General features: G+C 41.2%; 1 protein-coding gene across 1 annotated transcript; it reads left to right on the forward strand.

Annotated features, from left to right (window-relative positions):
• Positions 1 to 4,394: 4,394 nt before the first annotated feature.
• LOC104409661 (nuclear receptor subfamily 0 group B member 2-like) lies at positions 4,395 to 8,807 on the forward strand. The gene is made up of 2 exons (XM_010019592.1): positions 4,395 to 5,049; positions 8,554 to 8,807. The coding sequence occupies exons 1-2, from the start codon at positions 4,395 to 4,397 to the stop codon at positions 8,805 to 8,807; spliced, it is 909 nt and encodes a 302-aa protein (XP_010017894.1).
• Positions 8,808 to 26,442: the final 17,635 nt, after the last annotated feature.

The following is a 26,442-nucleotide window of genomic DNA, read 5'->3' on the forward strand; positions in this document are numbered from 1 at the left end:
GAATCCATTCTGCTTTAGAAGCAGATGTCCAGAGGCATTTGTCTTTTCTCTAACTTGGTCACCAGAGGCAAGTTTAAAACAGGCCTAGTTTCAGTGACAGACAACATTTCACTGCAGGGCCTCCTGGGGCAGCTGCCTCTCTATTAATTTGCTACTTCTATTCAAATGACTATCATCAAAAAGAAGTTGATTTTACCAGACCTTATCAAGTAAAGTGTTTCAAGCACATGCTCAACGTCAGTCACTGGAGAAGTTCTGCCACTGGCCTTCAAGATAAGCTAAACATGTTTAAATTAACTGTATAAAGAATTTACATACCCTTGCTTCAGATATAAGGCCAAACTGTAGTTTGCCATGGCATTACCTGTTGGATCATAAGCTCAAGATGCTGTTTCACAGCTTGTTTCAAAGCTGAGCAGGCTTTAACTGTGGGATGATACTTTCCACTATCTGCCTAGCGAAAGTAGGAAGCCTGAACAGCAGCGCTTGGTTCCTCTAGTTGAGAAACAAATACCTTTATTGCTCAAGAAAGAGGGTATGCAGCACGGGACAAGGAGGAGATGGAACCCTTCTAGGTGTCAAACGATAATGTGCCTATGGCAAAAGAGGCACATAAGATAAAATGCTCCTGACTACACTCCTGACTAAGATGAGAGACTCTGAACTGCTCTCCTAAGTCCTAGATACCATGTCTTCTTCTGATACTTTTCACACTTCGCCTGAAAGAATATTTTAGAAAAGATACAGGGCTAAGAAATGTTCAAAGAAGGGTAACAAGATGATCAAAGGCATGGTGCCACTCTAAAAAAACCCCAATTTTGGAAGCTACATCTCTTTAGTTTGGACAAAGAATGACTGTGAGACCTTTACCAAGATTTATAAAATGATGCAAGCTATAAGAGAGAGGGTGAAGAGGGGTTGACTGATTCCTTTTTTTTCCCCAGTCCCAGAGCAAGAAGGCATCAAATCCAGCAAATGTCATGTTTGATCCAGTTTTGTCTCACACAGAGCTCCTTGGCATAGGCTGCTGTGGATGTTCATGTGGCTTTAGGAGCAGACTGCCTGTGATTATTGGGTAGAAATTAATTGAGAGTTAGTAAATGCAGAAAATCACTCTGGTTCAGGAATTATGTAAACTGCAAATGATTGAAGACAAGAAAAGTACTCAGGAGAAGAGTGGTATATATGTTCCACTTTTCCTGAAGGACTCACATTTGACTACTGCCAAGGTAAGGAGGAGATGGCCACTTAAGCTCTGTATTATCTGACAAGTCTCTTCAGCCTTCCAAGTAATGTATTAGGCAGATATGGGCTAAGAGCCAAAACCACTACAGGCCTTATATTTTTGGACCCAATAGGATATTTAAGAATGCGCATAAGTCACTGGATTTTTAGTAGTAACAAATACCCCTCAGCTCTGGCTGACTTCACTACACTGACCCAGTTGTTGTATGCTGGTCAGAGAGGGTAGAAGCCTGGTACCATCTATTCCTAGCAGGCAGTTTTTGCAAACCTGAGAAATATAGGGATTTTTGGAAAAAGTTTGCATCATGGGTAAATCTCCTTAAGAGCAAAGGCAAAGAGCTGTATATATTACCTGTAACAGTAACATACATGTGTGCAAAACAACATTACTTAAGGAAAAGATGGAGATGGCAGCCTTGCTCAGAGCAGGACAACTCCCAGCAATAGTGTGCATATCCATGAGCTGCCTGTAGAAATTCTGTGTGTGGACTTAGGATATGTTTTCTTGTTGTGCAAATGGTGGCACTTGTGCCCAGGGAGTAATTCTGATGGTTTCAGAGAGCATGTGGTGGCAGCAGGTATTTGTGAGGGTGCGTGTGCTTTCCCGACTGAGAAAGCATATAAATGCAAAGCAGAAAAAATAACATCAATGTGGCTGTGTCTCGCTGTTCTCAAGCCATCATGCTAGAAACAGCATGTATTTCTACAGTATACTTTCTTAACATTTGAAAGTAAGAAGCATTACTACTGTAGCAAGGAGACTGAAGATGCCTGATATCTAAGTGCACGTCTGCAATCATTCTGTAAGTAAGACTTAGCATGAAAAAATAACTATGCTCTAATTTATAAGCACAGAGGTAAATCTTAGCTGTTTGTCATCTACATTTGAGAAAATCAGGTCACACAGAGAGCTCATTTCAGAAAGTTTTGAATCAGGACCACCAGAGTTAGCTTCACCTGCAGTTCAATATTCACTCACTCATGATTCTAAGCAATCGTTCTCCCGGAAAAAGCTGATGATGCATCCTTAGCAATTGTACTGAGGCAGTAACCTTTACTCTGTATTTCTGGTAAACAGTCATAAAGCTATGATAATATACCAGGAATTCCTGTTAGAAAAATATCATTTGTTTCTCCTTCTTAGAACTATAGACAATCAAAGGAAATCAGTTATGACGAATAGAAATGTTATCCAATACCATCTGTTACTGACATCAGGACTCTGCATATGATTGATGCAGATATCAGAAAAAAAAATAGGAAAGGAATCAATTTAATCTGGAGTAGAGCTTTAATAAACACAGTTAATAGGAACTGTGAAATGATGACATGAACGATGAGGATAAAATGATGGTGAACTGTGAAATGGTGCTGATTTCAGCTGAAGTCAAAGATTTTTTTCCTTGGAGTAGAAGAGTAAGGTTTATCAGAGCTCACTCTCCTCCCTAGATTACTGAAACAGCACCAGGTTCACCTGCAGTTAGGAGACAGAACTACTTTTCATGAGCAATCTCTGTGTAAGAATGATTTTAGCAACCTCAGTCTCTCTTTCTAACATAGCCATTAGCCAGTCTATGCAACTCATGCAGAACCTCAGACTCCTGCAACTGGAGTTCATTGCACCGACCCTCAGCCCAGCTGGAATTTACAGTGAGAATAAGCAGAATGAGACTTTCTGGGGACTTCTCTGTTGCTGTGCCAGTGCAAACCTAAAAAGTGTTCTGATACCCCAGCAACAGACAAACAGTTGAATGGATGAAGAGGTGGACAAGCAAATCCCATCAGGTGTTCAGTGCTCTGGGACCCCTTGACCCAGCAGCGCTACAGTTCTAGATTGCTGAACTTTGAAGCAGTCATCTCTTCCTCCACTTTTTATCTCTTCAGAAGGGGCAAATTTTGCAACGTAAGTATAACGGAGAGTCAAACAAATGGAAATTTTTTAATGGCCCAGCATGGAAAAATCCAAACAATTGTAGCAAAGGACAAATTTGTGGCTGTGCATCTGATGGCATGGCCTTTACACACCTGAGGCCTGAGAGCTAATAGAAGTGGCTCTTGGAGCTGTTGCTTTTAATGTTCATTTTTTGTTAAGACATGCTAAGAGCCCAGATGGTAGGAATGCATAAACATTATGCTTGGTGAAAAAAACTTAGTATCTCTTCCCCTATATAAGAGCAAGCAAGACAGCATGAAATAACAGAAAACTTGAACTATTAATTTCTTCTTATTGAGGTCAATTTCCTTTCATTCCTGCTAGTTAATGTTCCCTGATGTTGGCTGAAGAGTCATGTAGCTCTTGCTCTACTACAAAAGTTCCTACATAAAACAGTACAAATTGTCATTTTGCCGTCTTTCTTCATTAGTTTTATTTCCACAGCTTGTATGAAGAATATTTCATTACACAGTGAGCCTGGGAGAATTCCATATGTTCTGTGTTTGAAATTATCATATGCGAAATGCAGGAGATGAGATAACATTGTCATGAACTATAGCAGCTGACTTTCTCTGAAATTTCTCTCAGATCTCTCAGGAATGTTAAGTAATTCCTATACATGGGATTTCTGTCCCTGGGACTTTCACCTGTGAGCTCCTTGACATAGGAGCCACATCCTGTTAGGTACAATATAAAGTGCAAACACCCTGAAGTGGTCTGTGAAAAGTACTGGTAGACATCCACAGCATCTCCAGGTGGCTCTTTTCAGCAAGAAATAAAAGTGTCTACTCAAGGTACTGCTACCACAGCATCTTTCATAAACATATTTCTGTGCATTGCAGAGCATTAGCTAGTGGGCAAGGCAGGTGGATCAATAAGAATATAGACAACTTGTTCCTGCTTCTCTTATGGCATTGTAGTTTTCACTGGGCTTCCCCTCAGGGGCAGGCTGTATGTGTTATATAGCTGTAAAAGTGCCAGTGGTGGTGGCAGGAGCACAGAGCCACTGGCAGAAGGCCATGCACAGCCTGCCTGCACCAGGGCAGGTGGTGAGCAGTGCACACGCTGCTGGCCCGTACTCCCCGGCGCTACCGCAGCCTCATGCGACACCAGCAGCCTGCAGCCCCGCCACGTGCGGTGCAAACAAAGTTCAAGGTAACTTTACAGATCAGGGTCATTCCACTTTTCACCCGCCTGTGTATATAAAAAGCACACAATGGCTTGCTGTATGGCAGGAAACCTCTCCCCTGCTCTTGATGCACAGCTCCACAAGCAGTTTCCTGCTACAGGGAACTCTGACTCTATGGCTACTGAGATCCCACCTGAGAAATGTGGGAAATGTCAGTGTGAGACACACCATGCAAAGAGCATCCTCTACCAGATCCTTAACAAAGAGCACGGAAGTGAGACCAAGTGCCAGCAATATTGCAGTCCCTGCTACTCCGCAGGATGTACGGGCTGCTCTTGTGCAGACAGAAGAGTTGTCCTGAAAACGCCAGAAGCCACCAGCAGAAGAGCTTCTGAAGTGCTCCTGAAGACTTTAACTTTCATTAGAAACTTGCCTTCTTTTTATAATGTGCCTTGGGAGGATCAGCTTGTCCTCATACAGCAGAACTGGGCCCCTCTTTTTGTCCTGGGCATGGCACAAGAAAGAGTGGATTTTGACCTGAGAGAGATTTCAGCCCCTAGTTTACTTAAAAAGATCCTCCTCAATCAGTCTTCGACAGCTAGCAATGAACTGGACAGCTCGTCACTAGGAACATCTTTCACAGAAGTTCAGAAGATAAAGAGTTTATTGTGGAAATTCTGGGACCTGGACATAAGTGCAAAAGAATATGCCTATCTTAAAGGAATTATTCTTTTTAATTCTGGTAAGTCCTCAAGGAAATCACACAGCTCATTATGTGCCTAGAAGGATATTTTCATTGGCATATAGACAAATGTTTAATTTCATTCTTTTTTATGAAAATAGCAAAATGTGCTTTAAAAAAAATCTATATTCCACAGTTGAATGATCTTCTGCCTGAAGTAGTTTATTCGGGTTCCTTGAATGTGTGCAGTTGGCCACCCACTGTAAGCCAAAACAGCTTCTATTAGACAAATTTTGAGTCATAAAGAATTAACTGTGTCACTTCAAACTGATTTCCAGTTCCAACATAATACAGAAGCATCACCCTTAGTACAGCAAAGGAGAGATTGTAGATGGGCATGTACATGATGTATTAGAAACAGTTTAACAAAGACTTCCTCTGTAACGAGAACACCGGTGAAGATAAAATAATCTACATCATCTGATTTCCAACAGTGAAACAAAAGGATTCTGCGTTGAGGTGACACAGCTTTTATTTATTTATTCTTTTGTATCTCTGCATTTAAGGTCTGGGACAGCAGTCACGGAGCACACTCAGACTAGTGATTGCATCTTCTCACTTCTGGTGCCAAGCCCAGCCTCTTTAGGAAGGAAAGTTGCCTAGGTCAGCACCATGGAGTGCATGAGTCATTAAAAGCTGAGCTCTGAGTTCACTAAAGTATATGGAAAGACTTATTGACTCCAGTCTGCTCTGGCTCACATTCCCAACTCCTTCCACTGCAATCACTGCTGTTGGCTGCACTGTCAGCAGTGTGCTATACTTGGGATTGTACCAAAAGTATATTATCTTTGTGGATAAAATATGATTTTCATTTAAAGAAGCAGAAGCAGTGTAATGCTCTGGATTCGTGCCTTCCAATGCCTTCTCCTTCCCTGGGGTGCTGTATGAGAGGCCCAGCAGCCCTTCATGCTGCAGGCACCATCCAGAGTTTCAGGGGACTCCCTAGTTCTTAGGTGGGATGACCCTATTTTCTGGCTGCAGAAGGAGGCTGGGAGGACTTCAGTTAAGCCTAGATTGCCTGCAGATGAAATGAAGAGTTGTAATCTAACTCTGGACTGAAACAGGTAGTCAGGGCTTGCACACAGCCCAAACCACCCTTCCCCTACCTGTTTTGCTGCAAACGAGTCTGTACAGATGTCATTTCACAATTACTATTCTTAATAGTTTATGAACACTTTTCACCAAACTCAGAAAATGTTTTCTATATACATGTAGCACATTTTCAGCTTAGATTTAGCTTGATGTTTGGTCAAATACTAATATTCTGCAGGCCTCAGTTCTAAGAGGATTTCAGGCAGCCACCACAGTGACATTAAGCCCTCTCCTGGATCATGGATTACCTCATGTGGGCTTCCACCTGGAATGTTTTATTCCTGTTAGGACCACGAAAACTGGCTTAGGCAAAGGGGAAGGACCAGGCACAGAGCAGTCCAGAGCACGGTTATGAGCTGGATTTCAACAGGGTGCCCAGAAATTCAGCTGTAGCAGCACAGCGAGACCAGTGTTTGGGCAAGAAACATGATGAACAAGTACAGCAGAGCTTTGCTTGTACCCTAAGTGATCTCTTGTGATATAGACATTGTGCTTGCTATCATAAAAAACCCCTTTGGGTTGCAGGGTGCTGCAGGGTGCTGCAGGCAGCATGGAGCGTAGATCGCCCCACTAAAGCACAGTCTGTGCAGTCCTTCTGCATGGGAGGCTCTGTCTGGGCAACTGATAGGCCATATCTGGGCCAGCAAGAACCTGTGAAGGAGAAAGTCCCACCAGGCATGAACAGCACAGAGTGAGGTGAAACTGCTATTGCTGCTTTTGACACTTGTCTGAAAAGCGATGGGAACTGCAGAGTGAAGAGATGGGAATCATTAAAACCAGTGCTATTATTGTATAGTGCCATGTATATATATTTATGGAGTATTATATATATACATATATATCTCCATCAAGGCTGTGACAGAACTTCTGTAAAAAAATATGCTCTTAAGTTTACAGTTCAACTGGAAATGTGTTTGACTGAATATTATTACAACAGATCTCAGAACAGTAAGTTTTTCATTATTTGAAATGAAAACCAGTGATTGATTAGATAAAAAAGAAGACCAAATGGGGAAATTAAGCAAATTTGAATAGCTATAAGCAATTGCAATTTCATCCTGAATGTACAAACCCTGACAACTTCCTTTCCATGAAAATCTAATACTTGGAACCACTGTCACAGCTTGCAGCTGCTGGTAATCATGCAGGAGAAGATGACTTTTCAAACCTTTATTTCTGGCTAGCCTGGTTGCAGGCATTGCTGAGGGTTCTTCTCCTCTGGCAGTGATGTCTAGAGAGAAAAGAGTTACTGAACACTGACAAAGGGCAGCCAGCCACAGACTGAAAAACCTCCAGCCAGCTTGGTTTTGCCCTGGTACAGGGCACTAGGCAAGAAGGTAGAACCTCCCACACTTACTTAAACAAATGATCCTGCATGAAATGCTGTCATCTAAGCTATTCAGACTCCATCACAGGGATGTATGGAGTCAGTCACTGTAAAAGATGCTAAATGGGCCTGGAGTGTGTGCTGAGGGATAGGTTAAAGTAAGACATTGGAAGTTGGAGAGGCGGGATTTGGAGATTCAAAATTTGGGGATTCATGTGACCCCTGCCCAGGCTACAGCAATTCTAGGAAAAAAAAGATGGTGTTAGCTTGAGGCAGTGGTGATCCCACCAGAAGCAAAGGATAAACACAGGATGTCCTTAGAACTGACCCCTGGCACCCACAAAGACCCTCAGTGAGCCAGAAGGTTCGAAGTTCACATGCTAGGGAAGGTAAGTGATTGAGGCTCAAGGCCATGGGTCCATAGGGCAGAGACCACTCCCTCTTCAGAAATGGCTGAGGAAAGGGAGTACAAGAAAAGGAAATACGATTATCTATCCATTCTACTCATGTGGGTCATGATACATCTCACAGAGAAGTTTTATGCTCTTTTTAGACTGCAAGTGAAGATAATCAGACAGCATGGTGAACCATACTGGCCCAGCTTAGTCTAGCAAGCAGAGGCAACAATAGGAAGACAGGGCTGGGTAGACTGCAAACCTACATCTTCAGACTGCCAGCCTGCTCTCTGCTTCAAACCACCACCTCCATCTTCCTGATGTTGCCTGCCTATTTTAGATTAGAGCTGGAAGGTTTCTACATACTCAGGCTACAGCCTCAGCATCAGCTGGTGGGTGGACAACACTATAAAGCTTCTTCTCTATTTGTACTGAGCCAAAGTTACCTCCTGTTACCATTTCAAATCTGGATTTAATGTAATGGGCTTGATTCCAATGTGCTTACAGTGCTGCACCATCATCCTTCACATGACCGAACTACGCATACCAAAAAGTGTGTTTAGAAAGTTGTTACAGTTTTTTTTTGAGAACGTAGTACTACAAGCTAGAAAGCCAGACATGCATCATTACAAAGGGCACAGAAAGAAAGTGTGTACTCAAGATTTATTATTTTACTTTTCATTTTAACAGGATGCCATGTCCTAAGATATCTCCCTTACGTACAAACACTGCAGCAGGAAGCTCAGCAAGCCTTGATGGAGTTTATTTCAACAGTGTTCCACAGAAACTTAGGCAGGTTTGCTTGTATTCTTCAGCTAATCACCTCTCTTCAAGACATTGATGCAGATGCTATTGAAGAACTCTTCTTCAGGCCCATCCTAGGAGAGGCCACCCTAAATGTATTACTTCAAGAAACCCTATATACCAAGCCAGATTGGCTTTGAAAACTGATGACAACTGTGCTCTCAAATACCTGTTTTTGAAGAGATGAGAAGATTTTATGAGCTAAATACATTTCAAACAAATCACTGATGCATCTTTGTAAGCCATATATATTTTTTGTATGATGAAGTAATTTTGCAACATTTTAGAATTAAAAGCAGAGAAGTCTATGCCTTTTATGATTCTGTGTGCTTTCAAAAACCTTTAGTATAACATATTTGAAGACTGTCTAGGGGCACCAGCATACTTTCCAGTTGTGCCTTGTACTATTTCTAGTGAGCATCTTCATAGCTGTTTAGAACTATACTATATGCTTTGGCTTTACAGAAGTTTTAGCTTTCAGGAAAAGGAGCAATGGTAAATATTATTCAGTGCATCACCAACTGAAGATGAATAGATACGTAAAAGACTGATCAATAGTAAGATCAGTATAAATCCTTCCTTCTCTTGGGATGTTATTCCCTGATCCCAACCCCTTTTCTGCTCCACTGTGAACTCTAGTCCTTGGCTGTAACTGCTTGATGAAGCACCCCCTTACTAATTGCTTTCTTATGGGTTCCTTTCCTAAGTCTTGCAGTAAACTGTGGGCATTAAACCCCTCTCCCATTATTCACAAAGTCCTTCCCTGACTAAGAAACTGAACAATATGATTAAAAAATTCACTGACTAGACAAAAGCCATTGTTCAGGAGTGTTTCCAGGATGGGATTAACAAAGGCCATAAACAGCACAACTAATGTAGCCCGGTTTCCTACATATTTAAGACCTTTCCCCTTTAGCTCCCCCTGCAACCTTCTATAATTACCCTCATTTCCCTCCAAATAGATGTCAGATGTTCCTTGGACAGCAGAAATGCTGAAATATAGCTTCCTACAGATGTGTACAATTTGTTCATCCCTCTCTCACTGCAAGAGTTCCACGTCTCCACCTCCAAGTGTGTTGTGGCATGCCCTACAACCTCCCACTGTCTCCTATCTGTCCGGCTGGAAAAGAGGCAGCACGTGCTGGGGCTGGTGCCAAGCTACGTGTGTGCTGAGTGGTCATCCATCAGGATAAAAACATCATTGACCTTATACTTTAGCAGCAGTAAGGGAAGCTACTTGTATCTGTCCTCTGCCCCATGCCTCTCCTAATGGTTTCCATGAAACTCAGAGGAATTAATTTTTGATTTTTTTCCAGTAGAGGGTCCATTCCAGTTTTGTTTGCCAAGGGCGCTCAAATTCACCAAATGGGGACTGACTGGCAAAGAGACAGAAAGGAGGACAAAGGATATGATAGCATAATCCATGCTTCCTTAGAAAGTCAAGTGAAAACCGTAAGAAAAAGAACTCACATATACATACATGCACACATCAACACATACTTACATATAGAGATGGATATTCAAGGGACTTTAAAAGAAAGTCTACCAAGGAAAACAAGTTTAAACAAGACAAAAAGTTTACTACCTACCAGTTTGACTAAGTACCACACATTTCCCCCTCTCGCCCCACCTCCTTTTGGTAACTGAGGAATAAATTGTAAAAATAAGGGGAAAAAAGCAAACTCCAAACAAGACAAGAAAGACAACTGAGCCCCTGAATATCACTGATCATGGAAGTAACAACCTCCACAGTAAACATAACTCACCCTCTTGTGTTACAAGCTACCCAAACCTTTCAGAAATGCAGCTTTTTGGACTGATGTTTTCCAAGGAAAGCCTTCAGGCTAGCAGTTTTGGTAAGTTTTTGTTAAAATGGTTCAGTAGTACTGACACAGATCAAGTGGTGAGTCGTAACAGTATTTCATGGTTAGTTGTGTTAATTAATGGAAACATTAGTTCAAGAGATTGGCATTTTGTCTGTTCTTTCTAAGATTCACCCAAGAAGTATGCATCCAAAGCCTGTATTTTGGTATTGACAATATCATATGGTAGTAGACATATGAGTTTCTCTCTCTCAAACACCGCTCAAGTCCCAACAGCTTCCAACTCTGGCTACTACAAATGCTCTACTTGTGCAAGTGACAGTGCATCGCAGGCCAGAGCTGCAGGAGCAGGACCCAGCTGGCTGTGCACATGCAGCAGCTTCTGCAATAAGAATGGGAGGAAGATCCCTGCTCTGATCTCAGTGCTCCCAGTGCTGGTGTGGAAAGAGCAGAGAGGGGATGAAACACCCTCAGCACAGTGGGAACAGTGAGGAATTTTGGATAGAGGTGAAAAGTACAGAAAATATAAAATGAGAAATCGTCATGGGTGGTTAGAGACAGAAGCAAAAAGGGAGGTCAAAAAAAAGCAGGAGAGGGGGACAGAAGAAGCTTATTAATAGAACTAATTTCTGTGTAGTGTCCAGCTTTTACCTTCATAAGCCAAAGGCCTGCTCAGTAATTCACCAACAACATGAACCCAGGACAAGGTTCATAACTCGGTAGCCTGAATTTCAGGCTACTGAGAGCACTTCAGTCTATGCTCAAAGCTTTACTTCTTATCGAAATCTGCTTCAAGGTCTTTGACTTTATCTTCAAGATACACAATGGCTTCTGTTCAACTTTGAATTGGAAGGCACAATGCCAACAAGTTCCTATGGCTTGGCTCACCTGGAAGACAACGCTTTATTTGCTGACTACTCTATTTAGCCTGATGAGTGCCTATGTAACCAGCTGTCGGGAAAGAATGCCTAGTGCTCCATAGTGAAGATCATGGTCAGCATCTTGAGTTTTCAAGATGGCATTAGCTTCTACCACAAAGGTAAATACTAGGCTTCAAAGGGAACTCCCACGAGATCTCATACTCATGGAGCTCACCTCACTGTGCTCTGAATACAAAATTCAGTCCGTCAACAGGTCTTTAACGAAACACATCTTCATTAGTACTTATGCAATTAAAAAACCAACAACCTTGAGCTAAAGCTCTATGTAACCAAACGTTCTCCATCTCACAGACATCACAGAGAAAGCATGAATATTAACAATAATTTGCTTGATATCCTGTTTAAAGGGGCTGACATACCATTGTTTTGCTGAGGACAGAGTAAGAATCTGTATCTAATGTAACTAAGCTGCATATGAAGGTGGATGCTGTGAAGGTACAAGAGGCAGGCAGGAACAGGAGAGGTGAGGGATCCTGAGCAGAGGTTAGAAGCAAAAGCAGGAGCTCTCTCTGGAAGGAGGAGAGGTACAGAACAAGACAGCCTTTAGGAGTAAAGGGAAATAACACATAGGAACGGAGAGGCAGAGACAGATGATGAACAGAAGGCAAGAGGAAGATAAGGCAAAATTCTCTTGCTCCCTCCCACCCAAAACCCAACCAAACGAACGAACAAAATTAAAAAAGAAAGGTTTGTCACCACTTATGGAATCATCACTTTAGCTTCTGGAATGTAAACCACTGTTTCTCCTGCTGTGAAATCCACCAGCAAAGCGTGTGCATCCACCCCCCTCTAGTGCTCAGAAGATGACAATATTGCCACCACCTAGAATGTAAGCTTAGCTGATGGAGACCTGCCAAATAAAGACCTAGCACTGCTGATGACCCAGGCAGACCTTTCACTCAGAGGCACCTCTCCTTTCCCAGCTGGTGACTGCTGTATGACACCATTTTTAAGTTGTTAGAAGAAACCTGCATTTGCAAAATCAAGAATGAAAAAGTATATTTCTTTTGCTTGTGAGACCTTGTTCTAGCCTCCTTTTGAATATTATCATAAGCTCTTTTAATGACCTGATTACAAACTCCTGTGGTTTCCTCTCAGGACTCACAATATTACATGGGGCAAAGAATTGCCTGTGCTCTAGGGCTTTGTTATGACTGTGTAATGGAGGAGGCTGCTGTCTGCTAGGGCTTAGATGCTTTTGATGCAGCACCAACATTGCAGAACCTGGATTAAAATGGGTCTGCAGTGATAGAAACAACGTCCTTTAAAGTTAAATTGGATGAAAGACACCTTACAGAGTGTGGGGCAACCATGTAAATTCAAGAGGCATTATTTCAGGCACTCCAGAGTGGTATGTGTCCCAGAATAAAGCTGGTACTAACAGTGTTAACTGGAATAAAAGCTTTTTGTTTTCATCATGGCAAACACAGGGCTGGGGACGCATGGTTTGGAGAACTCACAGCTGCAGCCCAGGTCACAACAAGCTGTGTCTCACACTTCCAAAATGATGCATAGTGCTGCAGGCACTGAAAAATCAGTCTGTACACACCCGAAGTGTAAGAAAGCTTTCAATGGCTCTAGTCTCGCTGCTTTTATTCCTTTGTTGTCAAAAGAAACCACAATAATATTGCCTGGTTTTGAGACACATCTTTAAGCTATTACTCGGTGTTTTTAAAGAGCTAACAAATGTTATATCTGAGTACCTTAGAAAGTCCCACTGAAGACAAATATTTCTGTGTTCTATGCTGTATTCAATAGCACACAGTAAAATAATGTGGAGGCCTGCACACTGCAGGGAAAGGATAAAAAGAGAAGATACTGAAGAGTAAGATTTAGTAAGCTTTGAGTAAGGCAGCAATCCTGCGGCAAAAACAACATGCCATTTGCTATGGTGGGATCTACCTTGCAAGCAAATCACTTGTACTCTCTGTAGAGTACAGACATGAGCATGCTCTGAGGGAGGAAAGCTTCCCTTCTCCTAGACACTTGCCTTACATTTGGATGAAAGCACTATGAAGTGCTTTACCTCTGCCTATTGATACAGCTAAGGAGCCTACCTGACCATTTTAGATTGAATGCCTAACTTTCAGGTGGCAGAAGTGAGATTAATTGCACCTCTACAGCATACAAAGAAGTGGTCTGGATCCTGTTTGCACAAGCAGTATTAACTTCAACATCTTCTAATGTTAGCATGCTTGGCTTTGCAGTCCCAATCTTCTTTTATGCTCCTAGCTAAACATGTATTTCTAATACACAACACATATCTGATCTAGGCCTGGAAACAAAGATAATTCAGAGCTTTTATTCACCTGTCTAGAAAGGATTGAGAAGACACGCTGTGAGACTGTGTCTTCTTAGAGAAGACATTCTCTAAGAAAACATTCATCCATTTTGTTTAAGTAATACTAGATTTCAGAGTCACCTGGGACATCACACTCATATATCTGTGTCCTTATCTGTATTGGTATTTCTGTGCTTGTGGTTTGGTTTTTTTTTCCCCTGTGGCATGCCTTTATTACCTCTTTTGTAGAAACAAATGTATTTCATTCAAAACTTAAAATTTCAGTTTTGCTAGAAAGCGCTTGCAAATCATCATATCAGTCTTAGAGATAATTTAATTTGCAGATGAGCCCACTATTGTAGAGTACAGATACAAGATTCACACGTACTTCATATTAATATAGTCACGCAAGGAAACGTGCTGCTTATTTCCATCACAGATCCACTGATAAAAGCAGCTTAACTCAGGGGAAAAAAAACAAACCAAGACAAGTTTCTGTAATAAAGGTATAGGGCAAAGAAGGTCCAATTCTGTTAATGACAAAAAAGTATGTCACTGAAGCCAGTGTTACTAGTTGTGCAGAAATCCTCAATCCATTCCAGTGGGTCAGCAGAAGGGAGGGTGAGTCAGTAGTTCAGTTTTGCTTGGGCTTGTTATCAGTTGTTGTCCTAGGTGAGGTTGTGATTTTGAAAGTACAAGTTGTCATTCCTCCTGTGGGCTTGCTCTCTCTCTGCTTCGGGGGGTACCAGAAATGTTGCAAGATGACGCACTCCACATCTCACCTAAGATAAGAACAACTTCATCAAAGGAAGACATGGCTACAGCTATCTGCTAGCAGGTAGTCTCAGGAGCCAAGAATACAAGGCTTCAAGTAGTGTGGGAATGGTCCCATTTCAGTCACAGCAGAAACAGTGAGAGCCACGCACACTCATGTAGGCATAGATGTTTACTACGAGGCCAGAAAGGAAATTTAGTGTGGTTGAGACAGCAGTCAGGGTGGCAGGAGAGGAATTTGCAAAATAAATGCAGATACCATACAGTGAAGGGTCTAACGATTTATCCCCATCAGATCTTAATAGCAATTAAAAATAATCTGTCACATGCCTAATAAATACAAACGTTTGCTTCCAAATATCCAAGTATCAGTCAGTGCACTGGAGTGTGACTTGATGCAGTAGATGGCTGTGTTCACTGCAGCGTGACCAGTGGGTTGTACATTTGTTGAAGAGCCATGTAACTTTTGGGAGCATGACAGACAAGGCAAGGACACTCTAACAAGGAGGAACAGTGGCATCACCTCCACTGCACAGTGTTGTCTAGGAATTCAGCACAACTGGGAGAGCAATCAAAGATGTAAGTCATCATTACTGGTGACATGTCATACGTAGCGCTGGTGAATCAGACTTCACCAATAAATCAAACACCACACTGTCATACAGATGTGACCAGAAAGATGTTGCATGCACTCCTGAGCATGCCACTGTGGTACCCTGGATTAGTAGATGTTGCTACTACGTTTATTCTGGGATCTCGAGCTACATCAGCCCCGATACATCAGCTTGTACAGTCCCTGCACCCCTAATCTAAGCAGTTTTCACTCTTCTCTGAGGCACCAAACATGAGTGTCCAGCACAGCTCTCTGAGGATGCATGGATAGGTGTGGACTCCTTCGCCCACACTTCAAGTTAGGCAAAATCAAGCCAGTTCAGATCTGAAAGTCATGTATTTGCAGAGATTTAACAACTTGGGTACAGCCCTGGGCCACTCCAGCTACACAGATTCCAGATGTGGGTGGCATTTAGTTGGCTTGGAAAGAGAGGCAAATACATGTCTGTCTGCACCTGTCCTGGTCAATATGCATGAGTCAACAGCATCATTATCAGGAAAATAAGATTAGGGCAGGGACTAGGAAGGTCCTCCTACAACGTCCAATTTGGTCTGTCTCATAATGGATAACAATCTTGTATGTAATTACATCCCCAAACTTATCAAGCTCCACCTGAAGATAATCTAGGATGTGTTTGCATGCTCTGTTCCTAATGGGATAGCACCTAGAGCTTCCTGATCCAATTGTTAGGCACTTTCTAACTCAAACTCAGGATTATTAACAACTAATATATGCACATACTTTCTTGTACCAACATCGGCATTCAATTCAAATATCAATTCATTCAGTTCATTCAATTAAAATATCATCCCCAAGGCGTTCATCTAAGATATTTATAGACAATGGTTGTTCCCTACCCATCTGCCTCTGTTAGCCCCTCCTGCCATGCTTACTCTGATAGTTTTTAACTTTTGGTCCACGTCTCATTCTCTTGGGTTTGGTCTAACATTATGTTCACTTGATCTGCTTGTGTCAGAGGATGAATCTTTCTGGTAAGGAAGTGAATCTCATATTTGCTCCCATCTGTTCTCTCCTTCACCTGGAGGTTTTGTTTTCTGTTTTATGTCAGTCTTGTGTATGGCTTCATTGCTCTGTCTTAGGCTCCGCCTCTTAGCTATCTCAATCATATCTTCCTCTCCTCTGTTGCAACTGGCTTCCCTAATTTTCTCTTTTGCCATTCCACCACCTGCTTGCTTTTTCACATCCTTTTCCCTTACTGCAGATTCATTTCCCAACTGATTGTGCTCTATCAGTGAGTCTTTTTTGTTTGTTTGTTTTGCAACTGCATCTTCTTCTCCTCCGGTTCTTTTCCTAGATCCCAGCCTTAAAGAAAGGATGAAAATCTCCAGACCTCCCCCTACAGATTGCTAAACAAACTACTCTTGCTTGTTGTTTGTTTTGGGCAGGCAGAGCATTGCTTGCAAGAATAGTTTGGTGTTGTCTGTAACAGTCTTTCACAAGAAGCTGAATGTGTGCAGTCGTAGGCAGTAGCTGTGACAGTACATATGAAACCACCAGCAAGTCTTGTACCACCTCCTGGCACATTTGAAGGAAAACAATCCCAGGCATTCTTCTACTTCAATGTAAATCATACCAGTATCCTGCACAACTGAACAAAACCACCCATTTTCTGTCTCATCCTACTTATCAGCATGCTAAGAAAAGTGTACTAAGAAAGCATACTTCTTTTTTTCCACTAATCTCATTTCTGGGTTATGTGAGAAGACTAGCAAGGAAAACAGAGCAAAATGGTATAGAGCATGAGTCTTCACAGAGTAATCACATGCCTAGAAAATACACACTGTCCTGCTGCTCTCTGGAATTTTTTGACTTTTCCAGCTAACCTGCTTCTACTGTCCTGCCTGAGCCCCCCGTTTCAAAGGAAACTCATTAATTTGAGTTAGTTCAGATCAAGGATTTTCCTCCCTTCTTACAGTGAAATGTTATCCCTTCTTTGCATTCTGAAATATGTTTTAGTTTACTGGGGGCTTCTCAAAAGAACGTACTGGAAAGTACAAATTTACAGTTTATTACCTAGACAGTTCAAGAAAAACAAAACCAATGTTTTGTTTGATGTTCTCCACAAAAGGAGATGAGGCAGAATAGCAATAAAAAATAATGCTGGGGTTTGGGTTTTTTTTGGTGCTGAAGCAGATAATTTGTCATGTTCTTGTCTTTATTACATCCACTTCAGAAAGTAGATGGAAGATACAAAATCCTCCTAAGGGGGCTGACCTTAGTCCTCTTGGACACAGCTCAGGAGAAACCAAGAAAGTGTTTGTGACCATAACTCCTAAGGAGGATCCAGCGAGACTGAATCTTGTTTAGGTCCTTGCATTCTCAAAATATGACAATATCTCAGAACATGTTTACCCTCTTCTGGGGCAGACTTTCATATCTGACTGTAAAACAATAAAAGGACCAAAGGCAGAAATGGAAATCTTCAGATTTGGGCCCAGCTGAGTAAGCAGTTGTCCTGGGTTCAGCTACAGCAGTCATTTTTTCTCCTTCTTAGTAGCTGGTGCACTGCTGTGTTTTTGACTTTCAGCCTGGGAACAACGCTGACAACACCGATGTTTTTAGTTGTTGCTCAGTAACGTTTACTCTGACCAAGGACTTTCTCAGTCTCATGCTCTGCCAGAGAGGAGAGGAAGCCGTGAGGAAGCAGAGACAGGACACCTGACCCAAACTGGCCAAAGGGGTATTCCATACCACAGCACGTCATGCCCAGTATATAAACTGGGGGGAGTTACCTGGAAGGCCCAGACCACTGCTCGGGTCGGGCTGGGTATTGGTCGGTGGGTGGTGAGCGGTTGTGTCCTTTTCCCTTGTTATTCCTCTTATCATTATTATTGGTAGCAGTAGTGGTTTGTATTGTACCTTAGTTACTGGAGTGCTGTTATCTCAACCCGTGGGAGTTACATTCCTCTGATTCTCCTCCCCATCCCTCTGGGAGCGGGGGGAGGAAGGAAGTGTGTGTGTGGTGTGAGCGGCTGTGTGGTTCCGAGTTGCTGGCTGGGCTTCAACCACGGCAGTAGGTCTTGACATTTCCAACACAACTGTGAAGAACATCATACAGAGAACGGCCTGCTAACAGTTGAACAGTCTTCCCTAGCTTCAGGCATATGGTAACCCACATGCGAATCATACAGACTAAAAAGACCTTTCCTTTCTGGAGATCCAAATATTTCATACAACTTCTGTATTTTAAAAACCTAAGACACAATAAGTGATCAGCTTGATCTTTATGATTGTTCCTCCCTTTTTCACAAAGGTGAGTAAATCATCTTTTTCCCAAACCCAGTCAACAGCATTAACCAGTGAGCTGTTAGGCACCAAGCTGCTTAGAGCACAGCAGCATCATTAATGTTTACAAGTGGAGGTCACTTCATGTGAAATCCAAGACAGAGGTCGCAGTGTTGCTGCAGACTCCAGGGGCAAACTATAATGTGTACACAGCTTGCATTGTGTATGGCATTGCATGACACCTACCAGTTCCCAGCAGCCTGTCCTTCCTAGAGCACGACCAGCCCCACCGAACACAGCCCCCCTGGCAAACACACTTGCCTAGTGACTTCAGTTTTTCATCAGATCTTTCAAAGACAGCAATTTTTGACTGTTGAATGGCTCACAGTGCACCAGAAAAAATATCGCTTGTCTGGCTTCACACCTTACACGCTGCAGCCTCCTTACACACTGCAGCTCCTCTCCCATGGGCTGTGCTGCATCTTTCCTGGACTAGGACATCCCTAACCTAGAGAGTTACAAGGTAGAAATAGGGCAGGTGATCTATGGATCAACTGCAACACTAATCCATCTGGACTAAGACTGCTGTCAGATGCTAAGGCTGACAGCATACTGAATTAGCTTCGATCCCATTTGACCGCTTTCTGAAATCTGTGATTTATTTGAGAAGGAAACAAATGGCTGCTGAAGATGATCCATGTTTTACGTGAACAGCCATGTGGCCATGGGACTGGGATGTGCACAGGCAGTAAGTATTTCTGTATTTCTGTAACTATACACAAGTTAATAGAATCTGTTGCTTAAGTTATCTTGTGGTACCATCATTATTACTGGGTTTGGGATTTTTAAACTATTAAAGATTCCTGTTTGTATACACAGTCACCCACAGGATTGCCCATGTCTGGACTGGGCAGATAAAACACACTGACTGAAACTCAGGGACTGAGATGTAAAATACTGAATCCAAATCCACACAGACATGTAGACCTCACAAATACTAAGACTACAGCTTGTGTGCTTACTGTCAGTGTTCTCAAGGAACACCGGAGGGAACAAAGGACTCCTTTCCTCCAGACCTGATTGCCTGGGACAAAAGAGAAGCACTGTCAGTTGCTACAACACATTTTTCTGTGAATAATGGATTTCAGTCTCTCTACTGTCACTCACTCAGACACATTAAAACTGCATTGAGCTGAATTTCTCTGCATATCAGACTAGTCAATAACAAATCAACAAAATGTCCCTCCTGTGCTTTTCCTCCTCTCAAGTGTTAGCTTAACAAACAGGTATGGCGAACTGCAGCTGTACCGTATTTTGTGGAATTATTACTTCTTTCTTTGGCATAAGTTTGTTACATAAACATATGGAAAAATTTGCACTGTGACTTTCCAGTTAAGCACATGTGATGATGTCTGTGGCAAGGTTCCTACCAACAGCACTAAAAGAATTTAGGGAATAAGAACAAATCTCTTAGGAGAGACTCCTGCCAAGGACTTGATTCTACATCTCTGGGAAATGTTAAGCATAAGCATCCCTAACTCCTACAAAGCCAGTAGTAGCAAAATTAACTTTTCATTCATCAGTCATCGAGTGAGTTATCAAAGAGGCAAGTCTTGCTCTGTGATTCTTGCTATCTACCCTCTCACCCTGCAATTCTAAAATCAGCAGTCATTTAGAGAAACAAATGTTGCTGGCAGTATAAATTTGCTATGTTTTTACGCTCACCTCTCTGTCAGCCTACCCCTTACAACCAGTTTGGAATCAAGACTCCCAAAAGAATAATAAAGTTTCTTGCCTCCCACCAATGCCTCCTTGAATTGGCCTGGCCTGGGAGCTACTTCCAGCAGCCAGATTTAGCCTGACCAGAAGAAGAAATAGAGGTTAGAAGTAAAGATACAACTGTGGTGAGATTTAATTTCTGGAGATCTCCCAGGAGGATGAATTGTCTTTTTCTCTTTTGATAAAAGGATTGCATAGAAATGAAATCTGAAACAGTCTTGCTGGAAGTTGTGAGCCCTGTTGGTAAGTCATTTAATAATTAACTAGACAAAGCTCTTGAGAGTTTGCAGTTGGAAATAATTCTGATTCAAAAAGAGTGGAGAGAACAATCTCACAGATTTGTTTTTCAACATATTTATGACATTTCAAGTAAATCTTTATTGTTCCCTGCCACCTAATGGTGTACGTGAAAAATTACAGATCAGTAAGACACTTCTCAAGTTACACTATTTCTAATAGACTTTGATATTTTTATTTAAAGAAAGATCACAATTTTGGATTAAGAATGTGAATTACTATCATTGTTACTATTACTGGCCTTTATTGGGATCCTAATTCAGTGAGTGCCTAATTTAGTCTAAATTCTGGGTGTTAGTGAAGCTGTATTTCTACATTAAATGCCTGTGCTTCCAGTGGGTGCCTCTGAAAGCCTGTTACAAGATATTCTTTTGATCTAAATTACACTTATGCAGAATTTTGTCATATACCTACTTGAAACAACTCTTTATATAAAAATCCCACAGTATAAATGTACAGCATTGCTGCAACTTAGTAGTTTTTTTTTAATGAGGCACAAAATTGTTGAACCAATCTTAAATTTTCCCAGAGCCATACGAATTGCACCAGTGTTAAGCACTCCTGCTTTGAATGGAAAACCCCCCAGAATTTGCAAGGACCCTTCACTGATGAAAATCTTTAGTCATAAGAGCATATAGAAAAATCCACTCTTTTAATGTTTAAATTAAAAACACATCTAAAACTTTTTTCACTGGCATGAAGAAAATAATAATAATAAATACCACAACCAGCTACTCTATTTAAAGATGGCTGCAGGTGAGTGACTGCACTGGTTGCAGACACAGGTGCTGTGTTGACTGCAGCATTAGAATCTGAACACGATCCAAATGTGAAACCTTTGTAATACAATTAGCTTAGGAAAAAAATACCTACAACATCCTCTAACTGCAGAGATGGTCAAACTAATGGGGTGAGGTGTGTAGAAGAAAAAAATATATGCCATTTGGGATAAATTTAGGAGAACTGATAGCCGAGTAAGGGGTTTTGCTTTTATAAAATTAGTAGCATAGGTGTCCCTAGAGTATGATCTATTTTGGGGGAGTTTTGATTATTCACACCCTGAATACAGTTCTTTTTTAATCTCCTCATGTTTGAGAGCAAGGAAATGTGGGCCTGGACACTGCACTGACTTGTTCAGTATTGCCTTGCTGGCTATTCAACAAACGGTGCATAAAAATTGATGTAGTTGTTTACTTGCTGGTAGAGTATGAATCCTGTATGTTTAGTTTACAGAAATTACTATTAACATTATGGGCAGAGACTATTTTCATAACTGATCACAGCTCCCCCTCTGATCAGCAGCACAATGTCAGTTTGTGGCAAGGCAAACGGAATCTCATACACTTATTTAAACCTGTGCAATGTGTTGCACCTGTCATCAGCAGGCAAGAACACTGTGGAAACCTGTAGGGAACTCACGCGATCCAAAGGTGACTTCTTTAGGTTATATGACCATTACTTAAAGCCTGCTAACCTGAACAAAACTGTATCTTCTGATAAAAGATAATAAATGGGCAGTGGATTTTCCTTTCTATCTCCTTTTTTAACACACTTCTACCTGCACATGTGACAAGGTTTGCAGTTTATTATTATTTAACTCAGACCTAATGCTATTGGTCTGAATTAAAAAAGCAGATAGTCCTCTAATAAAAATAACAGCAGCAAGAATACAGAATTGTGCTTCAGACTTCAGTTCAGAAGACAAAATGCTTCATAAAGGTAGCTCATTCAAACAGAGATGTGAACTTCACTGTGCTCTAGGGGAATGACTAACTATGGGTAAACAGGAAGGCTTTGGCTCAGTGGGTTTCTGGCACTTGTTGATCCATCATACCTTTTTATTCTCCCTTTATTAACTTCTACTGAACATGACTATAGTATAAGCTGGCCAGTATACTGTAGCATATTACCAAAATATCAGAGAGTCATTCCAGAATGTTTTATATATGATCTGTTGGATGGATATGTTTTATCACAAGAATGAGACTTCTATGTACTTGCTTTTTGACTACTGCTTATTACGTCAGTTGCAAATATATATATGTGTGTGTATATATATCTGTGAAGTATTCATTTCACTGCTCATTTTTGAATCTGACTGATTGAGATTTTTTGGCATACTTTCCTAATCAGTCAAATGGCAATTCTTGCTTATTAGTGAACAACAACATGTATTTTAGAATAGCAGGTATTAATATGATTATTTCAGTATGACCTCACCCAGTACTTTTGGTGTCAAGATCATAATTTTTTGTCAAAATCATAATTTTCTACAAAGAAATCTAGCTATTATTTGAAGGATGGAAGTGGTGAGAATCCAGAGTGTTCTCAGATAAATTGTTCCTACATTTAATCATTCTCAAGATAAAAAAATGTGGTCCTTATTCCAGGTACAAACTGGATTTCATTATGACTTTTTTTTTTGGTGTTAAAATTATGAGCTGTCAACTATTAGAAACATTTCCCTGTACAGGTATTTCTAGACTGAGTCACAGTCTAGAATATGCTCTGTGGTTTCAAAGCAATTAAAACTGATTGAATTAAACAGAGGAGAGTGGGATTCTCTTCCCGTAATTATGAAACACCAAAATGCCTTATAAAAAACAGCTTAATAATGTCTCTGTGGATAGACACCGCTGTTTCTAGCCCTGTTTCACTTAATGTTAGGAATTACTCATATCGTTTAAAAATAGGATTGTCTTTAACTCAAGTGTGATCATTCTGGTGAAGTGTTTAAAAATCTAAGAAGCAACTGGGGATGAAAGCCACAGTTACTATTCTAGACTGAGAGGGAAGGACTGTCTTAACACAGAGGTGGGTGATAAGGCAGCAGTAAGTGGATGATTTCTGATGCTATGTGCAAATGAGTACAAAACCACTCTATTAAAGCTTCTTTTCCTTTTTTTTTTTTCCCTCCTGCCCTCTGCCAGACTACATCTTGGATGGCTCCTGATGCAGTGTCCCTGGTTGGGACTGCTTTTTATCAATATCTAAAATAATTTCTCTGCTAAAATACAAACCGGTTCCAAGCATTTATGCTCCCTAAGATGAAACCATTCACTTCTAAGTCCCTTTGCTCAAAACCACTGCTGCTCTGCTTTTGTTCAATTCGTTTTACTTGTTCCTAGGGGTAAGACTATCCTTTCCATTAACATGTCTAATGTGTACAGGACTGACAATAAAAACTGCCAGGTCAAAAGCTACATCTCCTCATTTCCACAATACACTTTAGAAAACAGTTCCTCAGTTATATGTACCCAAGAGAGAGATGACAGCCTCTAATCAGCAAAATAGCCTATTTGCATGAGTGAGGAAGTAGGGACAGGGGAGAAAACAGCTCCAAATTACCAACACATTACAGAAATAGAAGGATGAAGCAGACCATAATTAGGGTAGGAGGACGACAAAAGACAGCAAACAAAGCAAGAGAACAGCTGCGGTGCCAAGACACAGTATTAGCATGACAGAAGTGTTTACTGGGAGGTCCTCTAAGAGGGGATGAATCAGCTAAACGACTGTTGGGGTGGAGAACATGCTACCGAATTCCTTCAATGAAACACAGAGCAGTGAAGAAAACTTATAGCAACAATACAGCATGACAGGCAGAATTGACAAGAAAGCAACAGTGAAACTACACTCAAAGAAATGCTACAGAAATCACCTGGATGCCTTTGCATCTAGAGAGATGGAATTTAAATAAAGCAACACCTACAGGGAAACATGACAAGCTCAGGAGGAGTCTAAGGTTCATCTGCAAGCTATGTCCAAATTTTGAGAGATTTTGGAGCAGAATAGTAGACATGGAGCCATATGCTCATGTCAGAGTCCAACACTCACAATTTGCTCCCAATTAGATTCATGTCAATCAGAGGTAGCAACATGGACTTCAAAGGAGTTACATCTGATTAATGCTGGCATAAATGTGTCAGTAGGGTCTGCAATCACCATCAAATCCTCATTAATTGCTGTGCATGATTATTCAGAAATAATAGTAATGACTGCCAGAGTTTTTTAATGGTTGTCAACAACACCAAGGGTGCACATAATGACACACAGATGGGTAATGTAGCTGATTTAAGCTCTTCAAAGTCTGGTGCATAGATTTAACAGAAGTGGCCCTAAGTGACTGAACAATTTCCAAATGAGAAAACTGTCTTCAAAATGTAACTGAGGTTGCTGGAATATCATAACATATACCAGGAACAACATGGATATAATTATGACCTCATATGAGCTGGAAAGACATGAATGCTAGGACTCATCTTCACTAACATACTAGTCAGCCAAAGTACATCTGGATAAACCACTTTGCCCATTTGTCCTGGGTTCCCTTTTTAGTGTCAGTGCAAATCCCAAGGCCATGTGGACAAACTACTTTTTGTACTCAAAAGGCAATAATAATTTATGCGGCAAGTCTCATCTCCAGACACTTTTTCACCTAGGTCTGAATAGCAACTGAACGGGTGTAACTGAAGGTATTTCTTCTTTCCATCCTTCTACCATGAATGCCATGTCTTCTGTAAGATACTGGGCTCCTCAACCATTAATTTGCTTTTCAAGTTCCATGTATCACCAGATGTAGGAGACAGCTGTCACTGAATGAAGACAGCAAGGAGAATCCTTTTTCTGCCCATGTTGAAAACTGAATCATCTCCTGGAATACCTGACCAAGGTTATGCCCATATTTTATAAATAATACAGCACGACAAAAACTAACTGTACATAAATCCAATATATCGCATAGTTTATAGTCTGAGTTTAGCAATACTCTTCTTTCATCAGAGAGACTGCTTTTCTATTACTTATATGAAGATTCTCACCTCCTTTAGATAGTCATCAGTATTTTGATTCCATGGAATATACTGAGGTATGTTAAAAGAACTTGTTTGATCTCATCATCTTGGGCGCTTTGTCAGCAGTCTCTAAGGATAAAAGGCATGTTAAACAGTAAGTGACTGGACTTTCCAGCTAATAGTAAGATAAAGTCTTTTATCTTGCATAAATGCCAGTATTTAATAAATTAAACATGAAAAAAATTTTGTCTTTTCACACAATACATAATGAAACAATGGTCTTCACTGACATGGTCTTGTGGTCATTAAGAGGCATATTCCTTAATGGCTTGGAACTCAGACAGAAAAAAGAATATCTAATCATAGCAGTGTATGTATTTCATACTATACTCAAAATCTTGTATTCCAATGGTTAAAACAAGGTACTTTTCAGACAGGGTTACACATGAGCCCCATGCTATCCAGTATGGTCAGTCTTAGAGATAATATCAACACAGACAAGAACTGAAAGGGGACTGCCACGTGTGTTGGAGGCTGCATGAAAGGTGTTGGTGGAGAGGCACGTGTATGGACTAGATATGAAGCACTGGTAAAAGGGGAACGATTGTTATGGGGACAACTGAAAGGTGGACACATAGAGGAAGAAAGGCTGCAAAGGTAGAACAAGAAGATTCACCTGGGTGACGGCAGCATCTGGGGAAGGAGTGTGGGGTGGTCACTTTGGTAAGAACATTAGAAAAATTACTTCATAAACCTGCTGAGGAAAATATGTACATATGAAACTGTCATATCAATTGCTTAAAAAAAAAAAAAAAGAAAAAGTAATGAAGAGTGTTGGAAAAAAAAAAAAAAGACCTTGGATAAGAGTAATAATTAAATACAACAGAGACAAAGGTTGGTTGTGCAGTTGAGAAGGGGGTTGAGAGACACAGTGAACACGTCTCCCTGCAGGTCCACCATTTTTTATCCTTCCAGGCCACCTGCTGGGGTAGGATTTGAGGATTTCGGGCATTTATTCAGTACTTCTTGCTGCTGGGTTAGTGGTATGAAAATCCCACTGGAAGAAAAGAAGAACGTTTAAGAGGAAAGGTGAAGACTTTTGTTTCGCCCACACTTGTGACGGTACTGAGAGAGGCGAGGCCCAGTTCCGCACTGCCCGATGCGCCCAGTGCCTGGCACACCGCTACCCGGCTCTGCACACACCGCGGGGCCAGCCCGGGCGCTGCCG

Source organism: Nestor notabilis, unplaced genomic scaffold (assembly GCF_000696875.1).
Source record: "Nestor notabilis isolate BGI_N333 unplaced genomic scaffold, ASM69687v1 scaffold12158, whole genome shotgun sequence".
Classification (NCBI taxonomy): domain Eukaryota; kingdom Metazoa; phylum Chordata; class Aves; order Psittaciformes; family Psittacidae; genus Nestor; species Nestor notabilis.

Bases quoted from the DNA above. Each gene is read 5' to 3' on its own strand.
- LOC104409661 (XM_010019592.1), top strand. From the start codon at position 4,395: ATGGCTTGCTGTATGGCAGGAAACCTCTCCCCTGCTCTTGATGCACAG. The intron at 5,050-8,553 runs GTAAGTCCTCAA...TCATTTTAACAG, and splicing joins AATTATTCTTTTTAATTCTG to GATGCCATGTCCTAAGATAT.